Genomic DNA, 21,592 nt, shown 5'->3' with positions numbered 1-21,592 from the left:
ACAAAATATACGCAAAAAGTTCTCAGACATTGGACAACAGATAGCACAGTAAAATGATCCTGAGGAACGGGAAACAAAAGCGGTGAGCCCTTGGGTAGCTTCAAGCTTAGCTGCCTGGAGTTTCAAGCAGCAGCGCAGGGAGGGAAGTACAGATAGAGCTTGGTGGTCTGGTTAAGTTGAGAAATAGTTTGAAGTTAAGGCAGCTAGAAATTGCAGGGTAAAAAATCGGAGAAGAGAGGTTCATGGAGAAAGCGAGCTCTTAATCTCTGCAGAGATCTCGGTAAGTGATCAGATGGATACTTATCTGCACAATGTACAACTTTTCTGTAAATATACGATTCCAAAATAAAATGTTTACTTAAAAAAAAAAGCAAAGCTAATAAGCCAATAGTGAGGTAAAATGAAATTTAAAATTACACGGAGCTAAATAGTTCTGGCATAATTCCTAATCGAGATTTGAAGAAACGTTATCATTGACAATTGCTAGGATTTGAACACAGCAAATGACTAAGAAATTAGTGAAAACTGAACGGTTTATCAAAAGCAAAAATGATAGGGCTCTTCTCCGATGGGGGGGGGGGGGGAAGAAACTGGACGGGTATCCTTGAAGTGAAAATAGAGACTGTGATAGTGCAGACACTGGCTGAAATCGTGCTTTAAAAGTCCCTTATCTAAAGAGAGGCTATCCAAGAGAGAAAGAAGTTGTTTGGAACATAAATTCTCCCCTTCAGGAAAGTGAGAAATGTGGAAATATGTAGAACGTGGTGAGAACAAGAGCCAATGCTCTGGCAAGGCTACCTAGGCCGGCCCGTGGCTCACTCGGTAGAATGCGGTGCTGATAACACCAAGGCCACGGGTTCGGATCCTATATAGGGATGGCCGGTTTGCTCACTGGCTGAGCGTGGTGCTGACAACACCAAGTCAAGGGTTGAGATCCCCTTACCGGTCATCTTTAAAAAAAAAAAAAGAAAAAAGGCTACCTAGAGAGGTAGCTCCGGTCGGGACACGGGAAGAGACCAGCAAGGAAAGTGCAGGACCGAGAGAACAGCGGGTCCCTGGGCGCCAAGCTCCACGATGAAGGGCTCCCGCTTCGGGTTCACTGCTCCTGCGAGCGCCGAGAACTGCGCCAGCCTCCTAGCATGCGCCCAATACATAGAAGAAAGGGGTGAGAGCTGTTCCTCAAGCGTATTTTCGTTAAGGGACAGAGAGAGATTCCAAACGCCCCCGACGCGCAGTCAGCTCTAACCCTTCACGCCCAGCAGGGAATCGTGCGGGGGGCCCGGGACGGCCGTCCTTTCACAGATGTACTTGGCGGCAGGGACGGAGTCACGAAGCCAGGGTTCCTGACTTACTTTTGCAGCCAGGCTTCATAGCGCCCTCACCCTTGGATCCCGAGACCAACGAAGCGGAAGCCCCCACCTCCCAGCCGCGCCGCTCACCCGGATGCCGCCCGCTCAAGATGGCCGCCAATTTGAATTTGGCGCCCAGGTTTGACGTTCCGTTGACCGCGTCTGGGGGCGTGGTGTATGTGACGTCATGGGTAATCGCCGAGACCTGTGCCCAGTCAGTAGTCGGCCCCAGGAATTTGTTTTTAGCCAGAGCTGCCATGAGCAAGCGGAACCAGGTGTCGTACGTGCGACCGGCCGAACCGGCATTTCTGGCCCGCTTCAAGGAACGGGTCGGCTACAAGGAAGGGCCCACGGTAGAGACCAAGGTGAGCCCGCGTCAGTCGCGTTACTTCAGAGATGCGGCCGGCCCGCGACTTCCAGCTTCTGCCTTGACCCAGAGGCCAGGTACTGACGGGTCCCTCCTCTCACCCGCGCCTGGCCCCCAATTAGGGTGGACTTCGGACCCCAGGCTGGTTCTCTTCAGACGACTCCAGCCTCTAGCGCCCAGGAAGCTCTTGTTTTCAGAGAGCTGTTCTGTTCTTGAAAATGACTGGACGTAGGTAAAGCGCCTCACCCTTGGTAGATGGTTTAAAAAGATCACTTTCCCTGTCTCTTCCTTCTCGCACGCTTATCCCAAAACCTGTGAGTTACGGTGAGTAATAGCGTCCTCTCGTTTTCCATGTAAGGAAACTGAGGACACTTGATCAAATGACTCGATATCCTAGGACACGAGTCTGGAACGTCTGTACAGGAATGTCTTGGATCTATTTATATGTTTTGTTGTTACAAAACAGCAAGCATGGGGCCGGCCCGGTGGCGCACTGGTACAGTGCGCCGCTTGGGAGCGCGGCGGCGCTCCAGCCGAGGGTTCGGATCCCACATACAGACCTGCCGCTCACTGGCTGAGCGAGGTGCGGGCGCAGCACCAAGGGTTGCGATCCCGTTGCCGGTCACGAAAAAAGACAAGAAGGAAAAAAAAACAAAAAAGCAAGCATATTTTCTTTAAAAGAGGAGGCAAAAGCCTTAAATATCCTGTGTTTGAATAGGAGAAGAGGAGCTTCAGGAAAGTCACAACTGACTAGGGACGGGGGATCAGTGGGAATCAACTTCTGAGCCTTTCTAGGCTTCGACCCTAGATAGTTCACACCAAAACCTGTCCTACCTCTTTCAGTAGGAACAGACCATTATGTTTAGAGGATCTGTGGAGAAATACTCTTAAATTTATTTAACACTCTGTGTCTAGTGCTTGCATTAAGACCCAACCCTAAAGTCACTGGGAGCTTGACTTTAAGGAGACAAGATTGACTTACAAGACTGCCGGCCCATGGTTCACTTGGGAGAGTGTGGTGCTAATACCAAGGCGACGGGTTCGGATCCCTATATAGGGATGGCCGGTTAGCTCACTTGGGAGAGTGTGGTGCTGACAACACCAAGTCAACGGTTAAGATCCCCTTACCAGTCATCTTTTAAAAAAAAAATTGACTTACATGAAATTATTCAATACAGTGAGTATGTGCTAAGCCCAGGCACTGTGTCATATTCTTAACATCTTCCTGCCCTGCCTTATCTCTGCCTTCACAGATCACCACCTCTCTGAAGCCCTTCAAAGTTCCCAAAGTTACTCCTCTGTTCTCTTCACTTTATCCATAACTCAGCTATAATACTGTACTCATTTTGTATTGCAACAACTTGTTCTCCTGCATGTTTCCACCACTAGATCGAACTCTCTAAGTTAGTATTTTAATCCCTCTGTATTTTCCTAGCACACACCACAGTGCCTGGCACTAAGTAGTAGGTAATAGTTTTATTGCTTGGGTGACTGTGCTTGTCATCAGGTAAGGCTTCATGGAGGAGAGAATATTTACATTAAATCTTGAGCATGGGTAGGTCAGCAGATAGAGGTGGAAAGAATAGCATGGATAAAGGTGTAGAGATGGTGAGTCATGGTCTGTATGTAGAAGTGATAGAGGGAGTGTTGGAGGTCAGGCCATATGGACTATTCAGTAAGCAACAAGAAGATATTTTTTCCTAGAGATAACACAATCGTGGAGTGACTGATCCCCATGACTAAAAAGGGTGATAATGACAAAGAGGATGAGGTTTGAGAAAAGGGACATGGATTCAGCAATGAAGAGAACATGAGACCTAACTTTACTCTGCTTGAGGTCCTGGTGATGATCGTATGCACATAGTTGACACCTTGAAGATTATGACTTGGAATGCTACTTAGGAGAACTCAAGAAAAGCTTTCCAGTTAACATCAGTGATTTTGGCTTATTTAATCAAGAGATTTTTTTCTTAGAGAGGTACCCCATGAACCTGTTTGAGAAACCCCTTTATTCTTTTTTTTTTTTAAAAGATGACCAGTAAGGGGATCTCAACCCTTGGCTTGGTGTTGTCAGCACCACGCTCAGCTAGTGAGCAAACCGGCCATCCCTATATAGGATCCGAACCCATGGCCTTGGTGTTATCAGCACCGCACTCTACCGAGTGAGCCACGGGCTGGCCCAAAACCCCTTTATTCTTAATGAATTTGGCAATATGATCAGCATTTTAGTGATCTAGTAACAAAAAGAAAAGAGTTTTATGAGAAATCATTATATAATTGAGCTAAATCATCTTACCTTCTTAAGAGTTAATTCAAGAGTCTGAGGAACAGTGGCAGCGAGTCACATAAACAAAAAGAGAAGAGTCACAATTAGTGATTCTCTTGAGCACTAGGAATGATTTTATTTCACTTTCTCATTTCCTTGGCTAAAAATACTTATTAATTACCTACTTGTTTGTGGTCATTTATTGGAAACTGTCAGAAAAATATGCAGAAATGGATGAATAACAGTGAACTAACATGTATCTCATTAAAGAGAATGCATTTGTCCAGTGATGGAACAGACTTGGGAACTTAAGATGTAGACAAGATGGATGAATGTGCTTGTGAGTAACTTGCCAGGGCTTCAGGTAGTTCATCATTTTTTATCCTATTGGTCATTCATGAATAGAGCCACAAATATTTCTTGAGTCCCTATTTTCCAGGCTCTGTGCCTCTAGATACAGAGATGAAACACAGTACCTCTCTCAAAGGAGCTTGCCTACTGGAGACAAACAGAAAAACACTGATGATACAGTATGGTATATGCAACCTATGAGCTATGCACAGTGTAAAAAAGAAGAGGAGGTGAGATTAGGTAAGCATCCAGAGGATCTAAATCTTGAAGGCAGCTTGAGTAGGAGTTGGCCAGGGCCAAAGGGGCTTTCTTTTTTTTTTTTTTTTAAAGATGACTGGTAAGGGGATCTTAACCCTTGACTTGGTGCTGTCAGCACCACACTCAGCCAGCGAGTGAACCGGCCATCCCTATATGGGATCCGAACCTGGGGCCTTGGTGTTATCAGCACCGCACTCTCCCGAGTGAGCCACGGGCCGGCCCCAAAGGGGCTTTCTAAACACTGGGAATTTCTGCAGAGGCTGGTGGCACAGGAGTTGATATATTCATGAATCTCCAAGTACTCAAACCAGGCTGGAGTTTAGAGGCCATGAGAGAGTGGTACAGGATAAAGCTGTGGTTATAGGCTGAGGAAAATTCATGCAGGGCTTTGTTGTCCTGTTTAGGAGACAAGGAAGGCCATTTGAATAATGTGTGAAAACACATTTTTGGTGTTCATAGCTTTCAACCCAACAGTTCCACTTCCAGGAATTTATCTTACATATAAGTTCCCAAAAGTGAACAAAAACATGTACAGGGGCCGGCCCGTGGCTCACTCGGGAGAGTGCGGTGCTGATAACACCAAGGTCGCGGGTTCGGATCCCATATAGGGATGGCCGGTTTGCTCACTGGCTGAGCGTGGTGCTGACAACACCAAGTCAAGGGTTAAGATCCCCTTACCGGTCATCTTTAAAAAAAAAAAAAAAAAAATGTACAAAGTTTTTCTCATTGTAGAAAAAAACTGGAGCAACCATAATTTTTATTTACAGGGTACTGGTCAAATAAATCATGAGATAACCATATATAATTAAATATGAGGAAGTGATTTTTTAAATCAGATTCTATATGTATCCCAAAGTATTGTGCAAAGATTCCTTTGAATAAAAGTTGAGGAGTGGGGCTTTTTTTTTTTTTTGTCTTTTTGTCTTTTTCCGTGTCCGGCAACGGATCGCAACCCTCAGTGTTGCCCCCGTACCGGACCGGGGACCGGCAACGGGATTGCAACCCTCGGTGTCACTCCCGCGCCTCGCTCAGCCAGTGAGCGGGAACCGGTCTGCATGTGGGATCTGAACCCTCGGGCAGGAGCGCCGCGCTTCCCAAGCGGCGCACTTATCCAGTGCGCCACCGGGCCGGCCCCGAGGAGTGGGGCTTTTATGGTGTCAGACATTTTGTAAAAATCTCAATCAACTGGCATAATGTTACCATTAGTTACATGTATACAGTGAGTACATGGTTTTTGTTTATTCTCTCTATGTTTGCGAAGTTTAATAAGAAGAAAGCAAGTCACAGGGTAAAATTCCAGTATTCTGTTTGTATACAAAATGTTTCATATACCTACATATTTGTATACACTTGGAAAACAGGTGATAAGATATCCACCAAATTGAAGCTGTTAGAAGGCATGAGCAGAGGTGGGGAAAGGAGTACCTTTTATTTGGTGCTTCCTATCCTTCGGTGGTGGTTGATTATTTTTTTGTCTGACTTTGAGAAGAGACAGAGGTAGAAAATGTTGGTGAGGAGCAAAGAGACTGACATGCCTCAGTGCTGCCCTGAGTAGGCTAGGAATGACAGCAGTACCCAAAGCAGAGGGCCCCTGAGGCTAATAACTGCAAGATGGGGTGCTGCTGAGGTGGAAATGAATCCTACTGGACAGGCACCCAGGGTGACTGGAAAGTAGACCTATTTCTTTGTGTGGCAAGGCTAGGCTTTTGGAGGTTACTTGAAAATTCATTGCCAAACACATTTAGTCAAGAAAGTTACCCTTCTCACTTTAATAATTACAGTTTCTCACAGAGGCAGTGGTTGAATTCTGTTCAAGGCCAGCAACCCACACATTGTATTTGTGTTTTCCCCTAGAGAATCCAGCCTCAGCTGCCAGATGAAGATGGTGATCACAGTGACAAAGAAGATGAACAGCCCCAAGTGGTGGTTTTAAAAAAGGGAGACCTGTCAGCTGAAGAAGTAATGAAAATTAAAGCAGAAATAAAGGCTGCCAAAGCAGGTATGTCTGCAAGTAATCTGGTTTTTCTAACAACTTGAAGAGCCTGGAGTATGAAATTGCTTTATGTTATGAAATAGTATGGTATGTTTGAAGAAGACAGTCCTAGGTTCAAGCCTTGGCTTTGACACTTAACCAGATGTGTAACCTTGAGCAAGTTATTTCATTTCTTAGCCTCAATTTCCTCATCAGTAAAATGGGAACAATAATTGTACCTACCTTATTGGGTTATTATGAGGATTAAATATGGATTTAAGCAAAAGCATCCTGTTTTCAAAAAAATAGGTGGTTAGGTTTACAAACCAGTCAACAAAGGTCTATTTAATTAGTGCCTGGAATGTGATATGCTACACAGCACGTTTCATTATTCCTAAACATTTAACACATTGTTTTAGGGGGAAATGCTGTAGTTACAAGTAGTCACTTTTCAAAATATTTAAAAATACAACCTGATTACAATTAATTGGGGACTAGCAGTATTATGTAATACTTCACTAACTGAATTTTCTTTGAGTGACTGCATGTCTTGTGGGGCATATAGCTAGAGGCAGTGGAGACCAGATTGAATTAACTCAAGGACATCCTTAAATACAATATGAGATTTTCTTGTCATTTGACTCTGATAAAAGCAAAATAATGAGGAGAGAAGAAAGTTCTTTAACTTTTTTTTTCTACTCAGATGAAGAACCAGCTCCAGCTGATGGAAGAATCATGTATCGAAAACCAGTCAAGCGTCCCTCAGATGAAAAATATTCAGGTTTAACAGTAAGCTCAAAAAAGAAGATGACAAATGAAAATGAAATAAGGAAGCAGGACTCAGTTAAAAAGAACTCACAAAAGCAAATCAAAAACAGTAGCCTCCTTTCTTTTGGCAATGAAGATGAAAACGAGTAAGTGTAAACATTTTGGACTTAGTTTCCTTTGAAAGTGTATGGGGTGTTTTTATAATAAAATAAAAATGTCTATCTACTGTATTCCTCTGGTTTGAAATGCCAACTCTGTAGAAGTTAACTTCTATTAACATTTTGTTATTTCCCATGTGTGGGTGGGTATGTATATAAATTATATATGTATTTTTTCTTTCCTTTCTTTTTTCTTTTTCTTTTTGACCAGTAAAGGGATCGCAACCCTTGGCTCAGTGCCGTCTGCACCACGCTCACCGGCCACCCCTATATAGGATCCGAATCCGCAGCCTCGGTGCTACCAGTACGGCATTCTCCCGAGTGAGCCACGGGGCCGGCCCTAAATTATATTTTTTCTAACAAAATGAAGAGTATATTGTATATATTCTCTGTCCTGCTTCTCACTGGACATTACATTGTGAACGTTTTTTCAGGTCAGTAGATTTCAAAAACCTGACATTAATGCTAGAGAATTTCATAATTAAACAGATCCCCTATTGCATCTTCCTCTGCACTTTGCGTGGGGGAGATGACAACATGCCTAATTAAAAATACCTCCCCAGCTCCTGCAAAGGTGGCCATATGACTCAGCTCTGGCAAGTTAAGAGATACAAGTGCTAATAAAGCTGCTGGGTTTTTGACACAAAAGAACAGACTTGGCAAACATAAGCCTTTGCCCTTGTCTCTTCATCCTGCTTGGAGTGCAGACATGAAACGTAAGAGTACCAGAGCCATTCTTAGGCATAAAGAAGGTAGCCATTTGCTTTGGGTGATGTAGTGGAAAGACTCAAGGAGTGTGGATTCTTGATGGCATAGCTCAAGGAGCTGCTGCACCAACGTTGGACTGTTGACCCCTGAACTTCTTGCTACATGAAATGAATAGCCACTCTGCTTGTTTGAACCTCTGTCAGGTTTCTGTTGCATTCAGCCAAATGCAGTCCTAAGTGATGCAATAAATAACTGGCCAAACATGCTTGTATAGACATCCTGAGTGTATTTTGATGATTTCCTTAGACTGAATTGCTGAAAACAGAATTACTGGACCAAAAGATTTGAATATTTTAAAAGCTATTGATATTTACTTTCAAATTGCTTTCTAGAGATATTTTTTACCATTTTATTCATTTACCATCTGTACGAGCCCACTTCACCTTATCCATGATAACAGTGAAGCTTTTTTCGTCTCTAACTGCTAACATAATAAAAAAAAATGTACTAATTTTTATTAATAAATTATCACAAGAATTTTAGATTTATAGAAAAATCGAAAAGTACAGAGAATTTCCATTTCGCCTGAGCCCTCTGTTTTTTACTATTATGAATATTTTATATTATATTACACCAGCCTTGGGTTGTCACCAGGCATTTAATTTTTTTCAACTTGATATATTGAAAATGGTGTATAATAAATTTAATTGTCATTTTCTTTGACCTACCAGAAAGACTAAACTGTTTTTCATACATTAACAGACCATTTTATATTTCTTTTCTGAATTAAATTTTTTGTTCATTTTCCATTAGTATAGTCATATTTTTTTTACTTATTTGTAAATTACGTAATTTATCTTTTTCTGTTGTTCTCCATTTCCCAACCTCTATCAGATAAAGAATCACCTATATTCTCTTGTTTTTGTTTTTATTTTTTACATCTTAAACTTTATTTCATCTGGAATTTATTCTAGTATACTTTTTTCTTGAATAATCAATTGTCCTAAAACCATATCTGTTTCCCACTTATTTGAAAGACCATCTGAAGGAGAGATTTCTCCAAATGTTGGGGGTAGGGAAGGGAGGGAAGCAGTGTAAAGTCCAAGCCTTTCCAGGTGACTCCTCAAGACCCTGCATAATCCTGTCAACCCAAACTGGGAGCTTGTTAAGATCCCATCCTTTACCAGCTACATCCATCTGAAATTATGAATTTCAGAGCATCCTGTCATGAATTTGGTGCCACATCTATTTTTCCCCCATTTTAAGTACCCAGTGTGAAGAATACCCAAAAGTGATGCACATTGGTGGGCTGGGGAGCCCTGAAATAGGCTCTCTCTAAATTACTTTCACTAGTCATACAGCCATTTTGCAATACTGTCTTTACTGTATGCTCACTTCTTACATAAGCCAGGGATTTTCTTCTAATCAATATCATTACTATATCTATTCTTTTACCAAAACTACATTGTTTTTATTACAGTGTAGTAAATTTTAATATGTCAGTATCTGGAAGTGGGAATCTTGAAGGCAGAGACTTTGTCTTATTTACCACTGTATCCTAAGTGCGTGGAACAGTACCTGGCATATTAAGTGCATGATAAATATAGTTAGAAATATAGTGTTGTCTCTTTCTTTTTATAGACCAGTAGTTCTCAAAGTATGGACCCTGGACCAGCAGCATCAGAAATCAATGGGATCCTAAAAATGCAAATTCTCAGGCCTCGCCTACTCAGTCAGAAAGTGGATACAGGGCCCAGCAGTCTCTATAAATGAGCCTTCCAGGTGGTTCTGACGTTCACTCAACCACTAATAATGACTATTAGACCTATAATAAGAGAGAAAATGAAAATTTTAAACAGAATATGAAAAACTGTTTAAAGGGTCTTAAATCTTGAAACACATTGTAGAGCTAGGGCTAGGGCTCACAGACCCCTCAAGCCCGTTGCACAGACTGAGTCACAAACCCTCCACATGCAGGTCTACGAGCTAGGTAATAGGAAAAGGTCCTGGGAGCTGTGGGTAAAAAATTAATAGGCTTTATTCAGAGATAGGAGCAGCCGTCCTAGTGGCTTCTCGGAGCATTTTGAGAAGCACGACGTATCAGAGCTGTTAGTCCTTTATACTTAGGTCCATAACCCAGGACACCTGGGTGCCTGTACACAATTACATTAAGTAGTAACCAAGGAACACCTGAGGATATTTACCGCAAATGCTTGGCAAGATTCTGAACACCTGGGGGGCCTTGACCATTTTCCTATATTTTCCCAACAATCATTAAGCCTTTACTGCAGGTGATATTTCTAACAATGTAAATATAAGCTATCAGCCAGGAAGCACATCTTGTGATGAAAGCCGAAGACAAAAATATGATGGCATATGAGATGTGCTGAACATCCTTAAGGAAACTACTTCATCCTGTATAAACTGCTTTCCCAAAACAGTGGATCCTATTAACTGCAGTCTCTATTTTGCTGAGAGAGGTAAGTGAGTTTGGGCCCAGAAAAGAGAGACTAGGCCTCTTCCCTCATGCTGATTCTAAGCAAATGTTGAACAAGTATTTGAAGTACATTGATTGCAAGAGTGCCACATTGGCTTGCCTGTCTAGCCCAGGCCTTGGTCAGCTCTGCTTATATGATCCATTCCTCACAAGGAAGTGAGCAGTGAATAGTAAATCCTATCGGGAGAAGGTCTGTTTCTCCTTCCAGTGTCCCCATACCTAGGATTCCAAGAGGGGAGTATTGGTCCTGAGACCACTCACCTCACAGTTGGAGCCTCCCTGAGCTACCAGAATAATGTAGGAACCTAACATGTCCACAACTAACCCAACCATTTGGGTTGTGGGCACAGCCTTCTATATTCAACATCAACCTCCTTATCACATCCCCAAACCTTAAGAAGAGCACGTATCATTGGACACATATCTGCTCAACTACCCCATAATATTCCAGGGGCCAAGAGGCAGGGCAAAACTAGACCTTCAGGCAAACCTGCCACCTTGACTCCTACATAGGACTGCACACCACCTCTTCCCCCAAACACAAAATTTGAGTTTTCAGGCTAATTTGTGTCCTGTTTTTCTTATTCTTATTTCTTCTTCCAGATGCCTTATTCTAGTCCTGTGAGCTAATACCAGGTGTCAGCCCTCAAAATGAAACCATCAGTAGGGAGCTGTGGATGTTCCAGCAGAACTGAGAGCTGCCCTGTCCTGAGGATCTGAAGAGTTCTTAGAGCTAACCTGACTTTCTGTCAATCCCTGGGATCCCAGGATGAACTGATCCACCTGGTTTCTCAAGAGAAGAATCTTTAGGACAAGGCATAGAACCCAGAGCTAACCCACCCACCACACCCTCAGGCCCCATCTTGGGATTCCCAGTAGAGTGTGAAGGGATCCAACTGCAGCACGGGGAGCTGGCCTTCCCTTGCTGTACAGGTTTCATTCCTGGGATCCTACCTGGGATTTTGTCAGACAGATGGATCTTCCAACATCTTCCCTGGCTCCTGGCCTCCTTCCATGGCTCTCCTTTAAATTTAGCATTCCTCCTTGCTCAGTCTACCTGACCCAGCCCTGTTTCCTGGGGACACATCCTTGTGCACCATTTGAGTTCCATTTTATGGGACTCAGATTACCCCACATGCCCAGCAGCCTCAATTCCTGGGCCAGCTGACACCTGCTGAAGGGACCGAGAAGCTGAAAGGGATGTCCTGGGGTTGCTCTTTCCACCCTGGCTTCTTTAAGCTCATAGGGCCCTCTAACACCAGAGATGATAATGGAAGCAGTCAGCAAGTGTAGGCATCTCTGCTGTCCTACCTGCCCCATGAGATAGTTGTCAGAATCAAAAGTAGTTATTTGTCAAACTCTAACAAAAAATAAAGCTATGAGGCTGAGAAGGGAGGGCACTCACACATACATGTCTACGATAAAAACAATTACAAAAACTTATACACATGCTTGTAACAAAAACTTTTACCAAGGACTTTTCAAACTTTTACTTGCTACAGGAGTCACAGGACAGCTAGCTGGATGTACAAGAACATTTGCCTGACACTGTCTTCACTAATAAACTGACAGCAACTCCTGCCATAGGCCCGTGTAACCAATGTTCGGTTTGTTTCAAAACACGTTTTAAACTTTTCTCTCTTGCCTTTAAAAACCTTTGTCGTCCCTTACCTTCCTGAATATGCACATAGTTTACTGTGGTATGCACATTCCCGTTGCAATGCTGTATTCCCAAATAGAAGTTTTTCTTAGAGATTTGTCTCTATATTTTTAACATCCCCATGGCCTCTCCCAAACAAGTTCACAAGCAACCTGTCCTTTCTCCTGTGAACTTGCCTTCAAATCCCAACAAGGTCACATACAAGTTGTGTGAACTGGCATATGTTGCAGATACTAAGCCTCAGATTCCTCAACAGTACAGTCAGGGCAACAATTCCTGACTTAATTATTCCAGTGATTGAGAAGATAACTATGTAAGGGGCTTACAAAAACCCTACACACAGGAAGCAAATTATAGCTGTTATTATTATAACTTCCCCTGAACATGTGCATAGCTACAGGCTCCTGGTAGTTTCCTGAAGTTCCAAATCAAAGGGAAGGACCTCCCAGAGCCAGCTTTTAGCTAAAATCTGAAGAACACTCTCTGTATGATGATGCAATGTGAAAGCATGCTGTCTTCATTTTGCATGGCAGCCTGCTTAAAACAGCTCTACACTTTTCTCTGTAACATTAACAAACAGGAAAGAACTGTTATGAGTTCCTTGAAGTTTTAAGCAGAATTACAGCAGAACTCTCCTCCAAAGCTTAAATTACTTTTGAAATAAAGGGGGCCTGGACCTAATTTGGATGGAATCTAAGCCACCCAAGACGAGAATGCAGCAACAGACTGGCTCCTACATTCTGATTCTATAAAACTAGAGTAGGTAAAACAAGATGAGCTGGTCACTGAGGCCAAATCTTGCTGGTCTAGGATGACCAACATCTAGCTCATCCAGGACTAAAGGGTTTCCTGGAATGTGGACTTTCAGTGCTAAAACCAGGAAAGTCCCAGGGAAACCCTACACTGATTTTTCTTTTAGGTCTGAGTTACTAGTCCTTCCTCCAAGAATCTTCCCCTAAATGGGTACACACTGAGTACCTGCTTTGTTCCAGGCACTATTCTGATCCAGAGGCCTATTGCCTATTGGAGGAAACCAATGAAGTTATTACACTTTGGATTGGATGCTGGAATAGAGGTGTACAGGGAATTCTAGTGCCCACATTTTGCCACCTCTTCTGATTTTGACTGGGAACCTTTGTAAAGGAATGACTGTTCTTATTTCTCGTATTGAGGATAAATGCAATATTCTGACGTGGAAGGCTTTGTTTTGTTTTGTTTTAGCTACCAGTGCTCATCTTTCTTCCAAAACCTGGGAAGGAACCAGATATGCGTTAAAAAAAATAAAAAAGTCAACCTGTAGATACTACAGATATATTTTTAACAATATTAAACACAACTATCATTACACCCTATACCATTAGTAATTCCTTAGAACCAGCTACTGGTAGTCCATATTTAAATTTTCCCCAGTTGTCTCAAAATGCCTTTGTACAGGGGGTTTCTTCAAATCAGAAACCAAGCAAGCTCCACTATATTTGGTTGATGTGTTTCATAAATCTTTTTAAATGTTTAATTCCCTTTCCCTACCTTTTTTTCATTTTGTTGAAGAAACTGGGTCTTTGTCCTGTACAATCTGTACAATCTTTCACATTCTCTGGATTTGGTTGATTGTGGTCTCCTGGCCATTAACATTGGTGTATACATACAATTATTATAGTTATTTTTAAAAGGAGAGAGAGAAAAGTTAAGCAGAGAAGAAATGCTAGAATAAATATACTACCGTGACTGTATTTGAATAATGAAAGCATGTAATTTTAATTTTTTCACTCTTCTAATTTTATAAATATTTTAGTGAGCACACATTAAGTTGAAAAAATAAACCTTTATTTTTAAAAAAAGGTTTTCACGGGCCGGCCCGTGGCTCACTCAGTAGAGTGCGGTGCTGATAACACCAAGGCCGCGGGTTCGGATCCTATATAGGGATGGCCGGTTTGCTCAATGGCTGAGCGTGGTGCTGACAACACCAAGCCAAGGGTTGAGATCCCCTTACCGGTCATCTTTTAGAAAAAATAAAATAAAATAAAGGTTTTCACAAATTTGGTATCTCATTCTTTAATGGAAAGGCTCAATGATGGAAAATTACCTGTATGGGAGTTTGCACTATAATAACAATGGTTATAGTTAGAGTAAAAAGATCTAGATTTGAGATTCAACTGACATTAGCTGTTTGACTTTGAGCAAATCAAACATCTTATTTTTCCCTGATTCCTACCTTTCTTGCAAGGGTGCTTTTAGCATTACATGTGCATGTTTAAAAAGCCTAGTATTGCATAAAACACCATCAAAAGTATCCTTTGATTTCTTTGCTTCTTTATAGCTTTAAGAAACCATTCTTTGTTGTGAGGCATCCATACACATCACCAAGACACTGTTCTTGCCTTCCTTTGACAGACAGCTAGTTGTTGGTCAGTGGCATCACAGGCTGGCAACTGAGAACTCCACGTCTCCTACCCCTAAGAGATCACCTTTAGTGCTTTTCTCCTAGAATTCAAAACAAGTGCAGCCACATCCTCAACATCTTTACATTCTCTTCTGTATCCCACCCCTTTCTAGTGTCATGTGCCTTCTAACCACCACTTTCCCGCCACCATCCCCGAACATACACAAAAGTCCTGCAACACGAGGTTTTATTCAGTCAATGTTGGTGAGGCTTCCCTTTTCATGGAAAAGAGAAACCTAGACCTTGAAGTAAAATTAGACCCAATAATGGGAGGTATCAAAATCTAAATAAAGCTCTTGAGGGTAACCAGAAGTACACACTTCACAGTGTCCACTCAAATCCCAATCATTTCTTTTCTTGCTGATGAAATCTGAAGTTTCCCAAGGATAAACCAGCCTTAAATTGTATTCTCCTATTTCAATCTAAACTTATAGTTTAAACAGACTTCTGTAGATTAAGTATGAAATCATAGCCCAATTACAAGAATGTTCTTAAGAAAAAATATATTATGAGAACCAAAAAAAAACTAATGCTGATTCACTTGTTTTTAAAAGCCAGATTTAGATATTCTTGTAAACTTTTAGAACATCTGTAAACCAACTAATGGCAGTTAATGATCATATACAACTCATTTTATTCTCAAGATATCCCTAGAAAGTATCCCCATTTTTCTTTTTTTTTTGGGGGGGGAGGGTAGGAAACAGACTCAGAGAGGATAAGGTCACACACCCATTAAGTGGCAGAGAAGGCATCAAACTCAAGACTAACTAGTTCTGAGGCCTATTTTCTTAACTATTAGGACAAAAAATACAAAATATTCATCCCAACTGAAGACTGAGTCAAACTCCGAGGAATTTAGAGAAAAGTGTTTTCATACAAATCATTCCACACATTACATTCCAAGTTTTACTTGCCAGCATGAAGCCTCTGATGTCGAGCAAGTGCTGAACTGTGCCTAAAGGATTTCCCACATTCAACACATTCATAAGGTTTTTCTCCAGTATGAATTCTGTAATGCTCACTAAGGTGTGCTTGCTTGCGGAAAGTTTTTTCACACTCACTACACTTAAAAAGTTTCTCTCCGGTGTGAGTTCTTTCATGTTCAGCAAGGGAAGAGTTCTGAGTGAAGGCTATACCACATTCAGTACATGTGTAGGGCTTCTCTCCTGAATGAATTCTCTGGTGCTGTGTGAGGCATGCACTCTGGTTAAAGGCTTTCCCACATTCATTACACTTGTAAGGTTTCTCTCCAGAATGACTTCTCTGATGACGAGTAAGGCATATGCTTTGACTGAAGGCTTTGCCACATTCTGTACATTTATATGGTTTCTCTCCAGTATGAATTCGCTGGTGTTTAATAAGGGACGGGCTCTGACAAAAGGCTTTTCCACACTCGTTGCATTTATAGGGCTTCTCTCCAGTATGAATTCTCAGATGCTGGACAAGGACTGCTTTTGTTTGAAAGGCCTTCTCACATTCGTTACATTTATAAGGTTTCTCTCCTGTATGAATTCTCAGATGTTGAGTAAGATTTGACTGTTTACGGAAACAAGTTCCACATTCACTGCATACATAGGGCTTTTCTCCTGTGTGAATCCTCTGATGCTGGGTAAGAGATGACCTCTGAGTAAAGAATTTTCCACATTCACTACACTTCGATGGTCTCTTCTGCATGTTAATCTGGCTGGAACTCACACTGCTTGTAACACACTAAAGGCACTTTGTTATCCAGGTTTGGATAACACCTCTCAAATTCATACTTATGTGCTATTTTCTCAAAAATGATTATCAATAGTGTGACACTGTTCTCCTGGGAAAAGTGTGTGTGTGTATACATGCACACGTGCATGTGTTGTTTTCCCAATCATTCCTGCAGGATTGCCCCTCCTCTTCCTTGTTCAGCATACATTTTCAACTTCTTCAAAAGCAAACTCCTGATGATCAGCCTCTATGAAGAAAAAGATAAAGTAAGGAGAGGTCTTAGGAATTCTATCAAATTTCCTATCATGACTGATTCTGAAACAAATACTAAAAACTAATACAAGTATTTGGGACCATCCAGATTTGCATCCGTAGTGATAAACAGTAAAAAAAAAAAAATGATGAAGTAAGTATCCTAGACTTGAATAAATTAAGTTTTAGGGAAAATTATTGTCCATCTATAGTCTGTACTCCTCAAAAAATAGGTGAATAGTAATACTATTTCCTTCAGTGGACTATAAGCAATATCTTGGCAGACAAGTGATAATTAAAGAGTTTCCCTTCCAAGATTTCAAAGGGGATCCAGGCTATAACTTTCATTAGACTCATCTCACCAATCCTTCCATATTCACTCACCTTAACAGGTGTGTCTTTAGACCTTTCTTTCTCTACAAAACGTTTAGCATCTCTAGCTCTGCCCCTAGGTCCAACTGGAAAACCTATAGGTTTGAAAACTAGAGTCCTGCTTACTGAAAGGAAATGAGATATTGCTGTTTGGTTTCAGAAAAGACAGAGATGGTCCATTGGATAATAACTAGGCTGTAACTTCATGGTCCAGGATCTGGCTCTAACCTTTGTAGCCAAAGAAATGCTTCAGAACCTGGAGTAAAGTAATCAAATTACAAGGGGAATGATGTAGAACACAGTCACATCATTAGTCACTTTACTAATTTACAATGAAAAATTTTTATGCTCAGTGTCCAGCTAGTTAACACATTCTCTTTACTTTAGAAAACTGTATAGGAACCAAATCATTGCCATCAGAACACTCCTTGGGAAGAACAGAATTGGAGAAAGAGAGGAATACTTAGATGATCATAATGGCATCAAACTTTGAAATGCTGATGACCTGAATAAAGCACACAGAATCAGAGAATGGATATTCAGGTGCTGCACATCAGAGCAATCTCTTCCCTGGATGGTGCTGGAGATACTGACACATGTTTATTCTCTGAGACCCCTTTTTATTTTAGTTTTCTAATCGCACAAGTAACATGTGAATATATCCACACTTAAAAATATTTAGATAATATAGAAGTATATAGGATTAAATAGTCATTTTTATAGCCTTCGCCACCCCACCCTACCCAAACAAACCCATTCCCTTCCCCCAAGATTATCATTATTAAGTTTGGAGTATATAATCCTTTTTCTACATATTTTTCTACACACATATAGCATTTGATTCTCTTTAAATAAATAAAATTGTTTGGTAGGTTCTGCTCTACAATTTTTTTTTCCCCCTAAAGAATGTGTCTTAGAGATCATTTCATGTTGGTAAATATGGATCTACTGGGGATGAAAGTAAGCTGGTACACACTGATATATCTACATAAATTGTTTACATCCAGAGAGAATCTAATTGGCCAGTGCCTATACCACACTGGCTATTAAATATATTGACTATCTTGCCTAAACCTATCTCTCTTTTTGTTTGTTTGTTTTGGTTTTTTTGGCAACTGGCCAGTACAGGGATTGAATCCTGGATCTTGGTGTTATGAACACCACACTCTAACCAAATGAGCTAACTGGCTAGCCCCACTCTTTGTCTGGGCATTAACTTCCAGTACGAATATACTATGTACAAAAATAAACTCCAGGTAGCTTATATTTATTTTTTAAAATTTCTTTTGGCAGCTGACCAGTATGGGGAACCAATAGGTATTTTAAACAGCTAAATGTAAAACCAAAACTGTGACCACATTTTTATTTCCTTTACTCTTATTCTCCTTAAACAAAAAGGTTTTCTTTTTTATCATACAAAGAATGCATGCTCTTTCTATTAAAAAATTACTTCAAAAAGGAAATCACTTGAAATAATACCACTCACAGAAAATACAGGTGGTATTTTCATGAGCTTTCTCCTAGTCATCTCTCAATGCATATACACATATATAAACACATAGTGTACATAACATACATATTAGACTATAACAAATTCTTTTTTTTGGGGGGGGGGCAGCTGGCCAGTAGAGGGACCAAACCCTGAACATTGGTGTTATCAGTACCACACTTTAACCAAATGAACTAACGAAATTCTTCAGGACATATACAATCATGATCTATTCACAGAATTTCCATAACCTAAGAATCTGGTTCTCCCAGAACTATTTTTACTGAGTTTAACAGACTTCCAGGCTCCATGTTGCCTTTGCAATGGCAGTTGCGATTACTTAAGCTCTTGTTCCAAATAGGGCCAGGAGCCTAATCCATATTCTGTGAGAAAACCCTTAACTTTTCAATAGGTCTTCCAATAATCTATTATCAGTTTTCCCAGATCTGAACTCTATACCTGTAAGGCATCAGACCTAGCAGTTCAATAAGTAGATACAAGATGTGCCATGTGATGACTGCACAGGGAATAGCTAGTCATGCTACAGTTCAGGTTCATGTGATAAAATTAGCACACTCCTTGATTTTTCCTATAGCCAATTATTGCATAGCCATCTTTCATACTGGGCCACTCTCACTGATTTAAGTAAAAGAGTACCCATTTCTGGGTGGTTCTATGTTATCAGTGTGCTGGGTCCAGGTGTAGTAGTCACTAGCGGGTCCCACTATAGGTCTGCCACTTCTGAATGAGCATCCCGGTAACAACCCATCCTGGGCTCTCTAGTAAGATTTCACTTACCCAGAGACAAGCTGTTAAGAACATAAGCAATACCGGTTTGTCTCCTGGGGGCTCTTTTCTTGAACAAAAGCAGGAATCTGAGGCACTAAGGGAGGAAAAAGAACCACCAATAAATTGTCAGCCTATTTCCTTCACACTCTGGATTCAGGGGAACCCAGGAACAGCCGATCCCCTAAGCAAACAACTATTTTAAGTCTGAATGAAAGAATATTGTTATTATCCTAGAAGAGCATCACCAATGATAAAAGTCAGCGACTGAATGGGTAAACTTCAGAGAGATGTGGCAATGCACAAAGAAAAAGGACAGGTGCTTCTAAAGACTAAGTATCCTGGGGTAAAAATTCCTCCACAAGAGATAAGGTTGGAACTCAAAGACTTCCCAGGCCTACGGGAAAAGCCACTAACTTCGACTGTGGGGCTACAGTAGAGAGCAGTGGGACAAGCAATGGCTTGAATCAAGAGATCTGGATTCCAGTCTTGGCTCTGCCACTAACTTGTTCAATGATTTGAAACAAGTCACTCAGTCTTATCTATGATTTGTTATATCTGTGAAATGAAAGTGGGAAACTAGATATTTAAATTTTCTTCTAGGGCCAGCCCGTGGCTCACTCGGGAGAGTGCGGTGCTGATAACACCAAGGCCCTGGGTTCGGATCCCATATAGGGATGGCCGGTTCGCTCACTGGCTGAGCGTGGTGCTGACAACACCAAGTCAAGGGTTAAGATCCCCTTACCGGTCATCTTTTAAAATAAATAAATAAAATTAAAAAATAAAAAATAAATTTTCTTCTAGTACCAACATTCTGTGATTCTGATTCTAAAAACAGATCAGAAAAGAGCAAAAACTTCAAATAAAGCTCTTTCAGCCCATCTTTAAGGATGCTTATTCATGTATCTGAAAAGTACTAACAGCAAGCAATGAGGTGAGAAGCTCTTGTTAAGAATAGGCTGAAATTTGTAAAATATTCAGAGAGAATCTATAAAATGTTACTGGAAATACATGTGTTAATTGTACTGATTGTGTTAAATTTTATTTTTTCTTTATTTTAATTAGTAAAATTATCCATGAATGAATAAGGAATGTTTTTATCGCTAAAATAACATAGGTTTCAACATCCTTACATTTAGTCATACTAAAACAGAGATGGGAAAAAAAATTATATTTTTTATAACAGCAATGTCACAATATTTTTTAAACATCACCCATATAATATGTTAAAATCTGTTTAGTTCGTATCATCTATTATTCTATTATGATTATTTTAATAATTGACTACATTGGATCATGTCCTTTCTATTTGTTGGTAAATGCATATCTGGTAATCTACTTATTTTCAAATGAAATTGATAGGCAGTCATAAGAGAAATTCACTTTCTCAGTTTCTGAGTTTATAAAAAGTCTTTAGTATAATTTATTAAATGGCAACTTAAAAAAAAAGAAAAGGAAAGGATAGGCTTGTCGGGCCTTAAAAACTAACGCCACCTTAAGTGACATTACGAGTGGCGCCATTATGGGCCCACAAGGGAGTATTAATGTGGCAGCCTAAGACGGCGCCAGGAGGAAGTAGGCTGGGGGTGTCTGTGGGAACCTTGCCTTAGCCATTATTGGCCAAATACGCGCTTCCACGCTCCAGGTTGCAATAGCTAGGCATTGAGACAGGATGCATGCTCTCGTAACCTTTAAGCTGATAGGATTATGTAAAAAACTTCCCTTCCCCATTTGCCTTTAAAAGCAAGTGCTGAGTGTCCTTTAAACTGGGCTGGTTGGGGCCGGCGGTGTGCTCACCTCTCTTCACGGCTCTCTTCCCCTGTTTCCTTACAAAGGGGACCAGAGGGAAAGAGGAATCCGGGCCATTCGCTCGCCCACCAAAAGGAACGAGGCTAGGGCTGTTTGGGTCGGCCAGCGGCGAACCCAACAGAGTGGTGCCCCGTGTGAGGCATTTTTAAAACTCGTGGGTGAAAGGCGAGTGAGTGAGGCCCCCGGCTGCTCGGTCTTGAAAGAAGGTCGACGAAGGGTGATCAACCAGCGGAGTGGCCCCCGCAACCGCGGTAGTCACCATGAAGCAATCTGCCTGCATGTCAGGGTGAGTACCATAACAGGGGGACGTCCCTGCATTTCTCTGCCCTTTTGCTTCCCTTTATCCCTTCCTTGTGGGGCAACATGGGAGGCGTGTGCGGAAAGAGTGA

The 21,592-nt window shown here is 41.3% G+C and overlaps 2 protein-coding genes across 3 annotated transcripts; one reads left to right on the top strand and one right to left on the bottom strand.

Annotated features, from left to right (window-relative positions):
- The first annotated feature begins 1,529 nt into the window (after positions 1-1,529).
- On the top strand, positions 1,530-14,084 carry KIAA1143 (KIAA1143 ortholog). Of its 2 annotated transcripts, XM_008567275.1 has the most exons (4): positions 1,530-1,714; positions 6,446-6,590; positions 7,267-7,477; positions 11,298-14,084. In XM_008567275.1, exons 1-4 carry the CDS (start codon positions 1,607-1,609, stop codon positions 11,317-11,319), a joined length of 486 nt encoding a protein of 161 aa, XP_008565497.1. In that variant the 5' UTR covers positions 1,530-1,606; the 3' UTR covers positions 11,320-14,084. The 2 variants fall into 2 exon arrangements, with proteins under 2 accessions (XP_008565497.1, XP_008565498.1); XM_008567276.1 differs by lacking the exon at positions 11,298-14,084 and having other exon boundaries at positions 7,267-7,561.
- A 1,320-nt stretch (positions 14,085-15,404) lies between these two features.
- Positions 15,405-16,622, bottom strand: ZNF501 (zinc finger protein 501). The gene has a single exon (XM_008567272.1). It carries the CDS (start codon positions 16,466-16,468, stop codon positions 15,701-15,703), a length of 768 nt encoding a protein of 255 aa, XP_008565494.1. The 5' UTR covers positions 16,469-16,622; the 3' UTR covers positions 15,405-15,700.
- Positions 16,623-21,592: the final 4,970 nt, after the last annotated feature.

The sequence above is a fragment of the Galeopterus variegatus genome, unplaced genomic scaffold (assembly GCF_000696425.1).
Source record: "Galeopterus variegatus unplaced genomic scaffold, G_variegatus-3.0.2 Scaffold307, whole genome shotgun sequence".
NCBI lineage: Eukaryota > Metazoa > Chordata > Mammalia > Dermoptera > Cynocephalidae > Galeopterus > Galeopterus variegatus.
The sequence above is the reverse complement of the archived record's forward strand: the minus strand, read 5'-3'. Positions and strand labels throughout refer to the sequence as shown.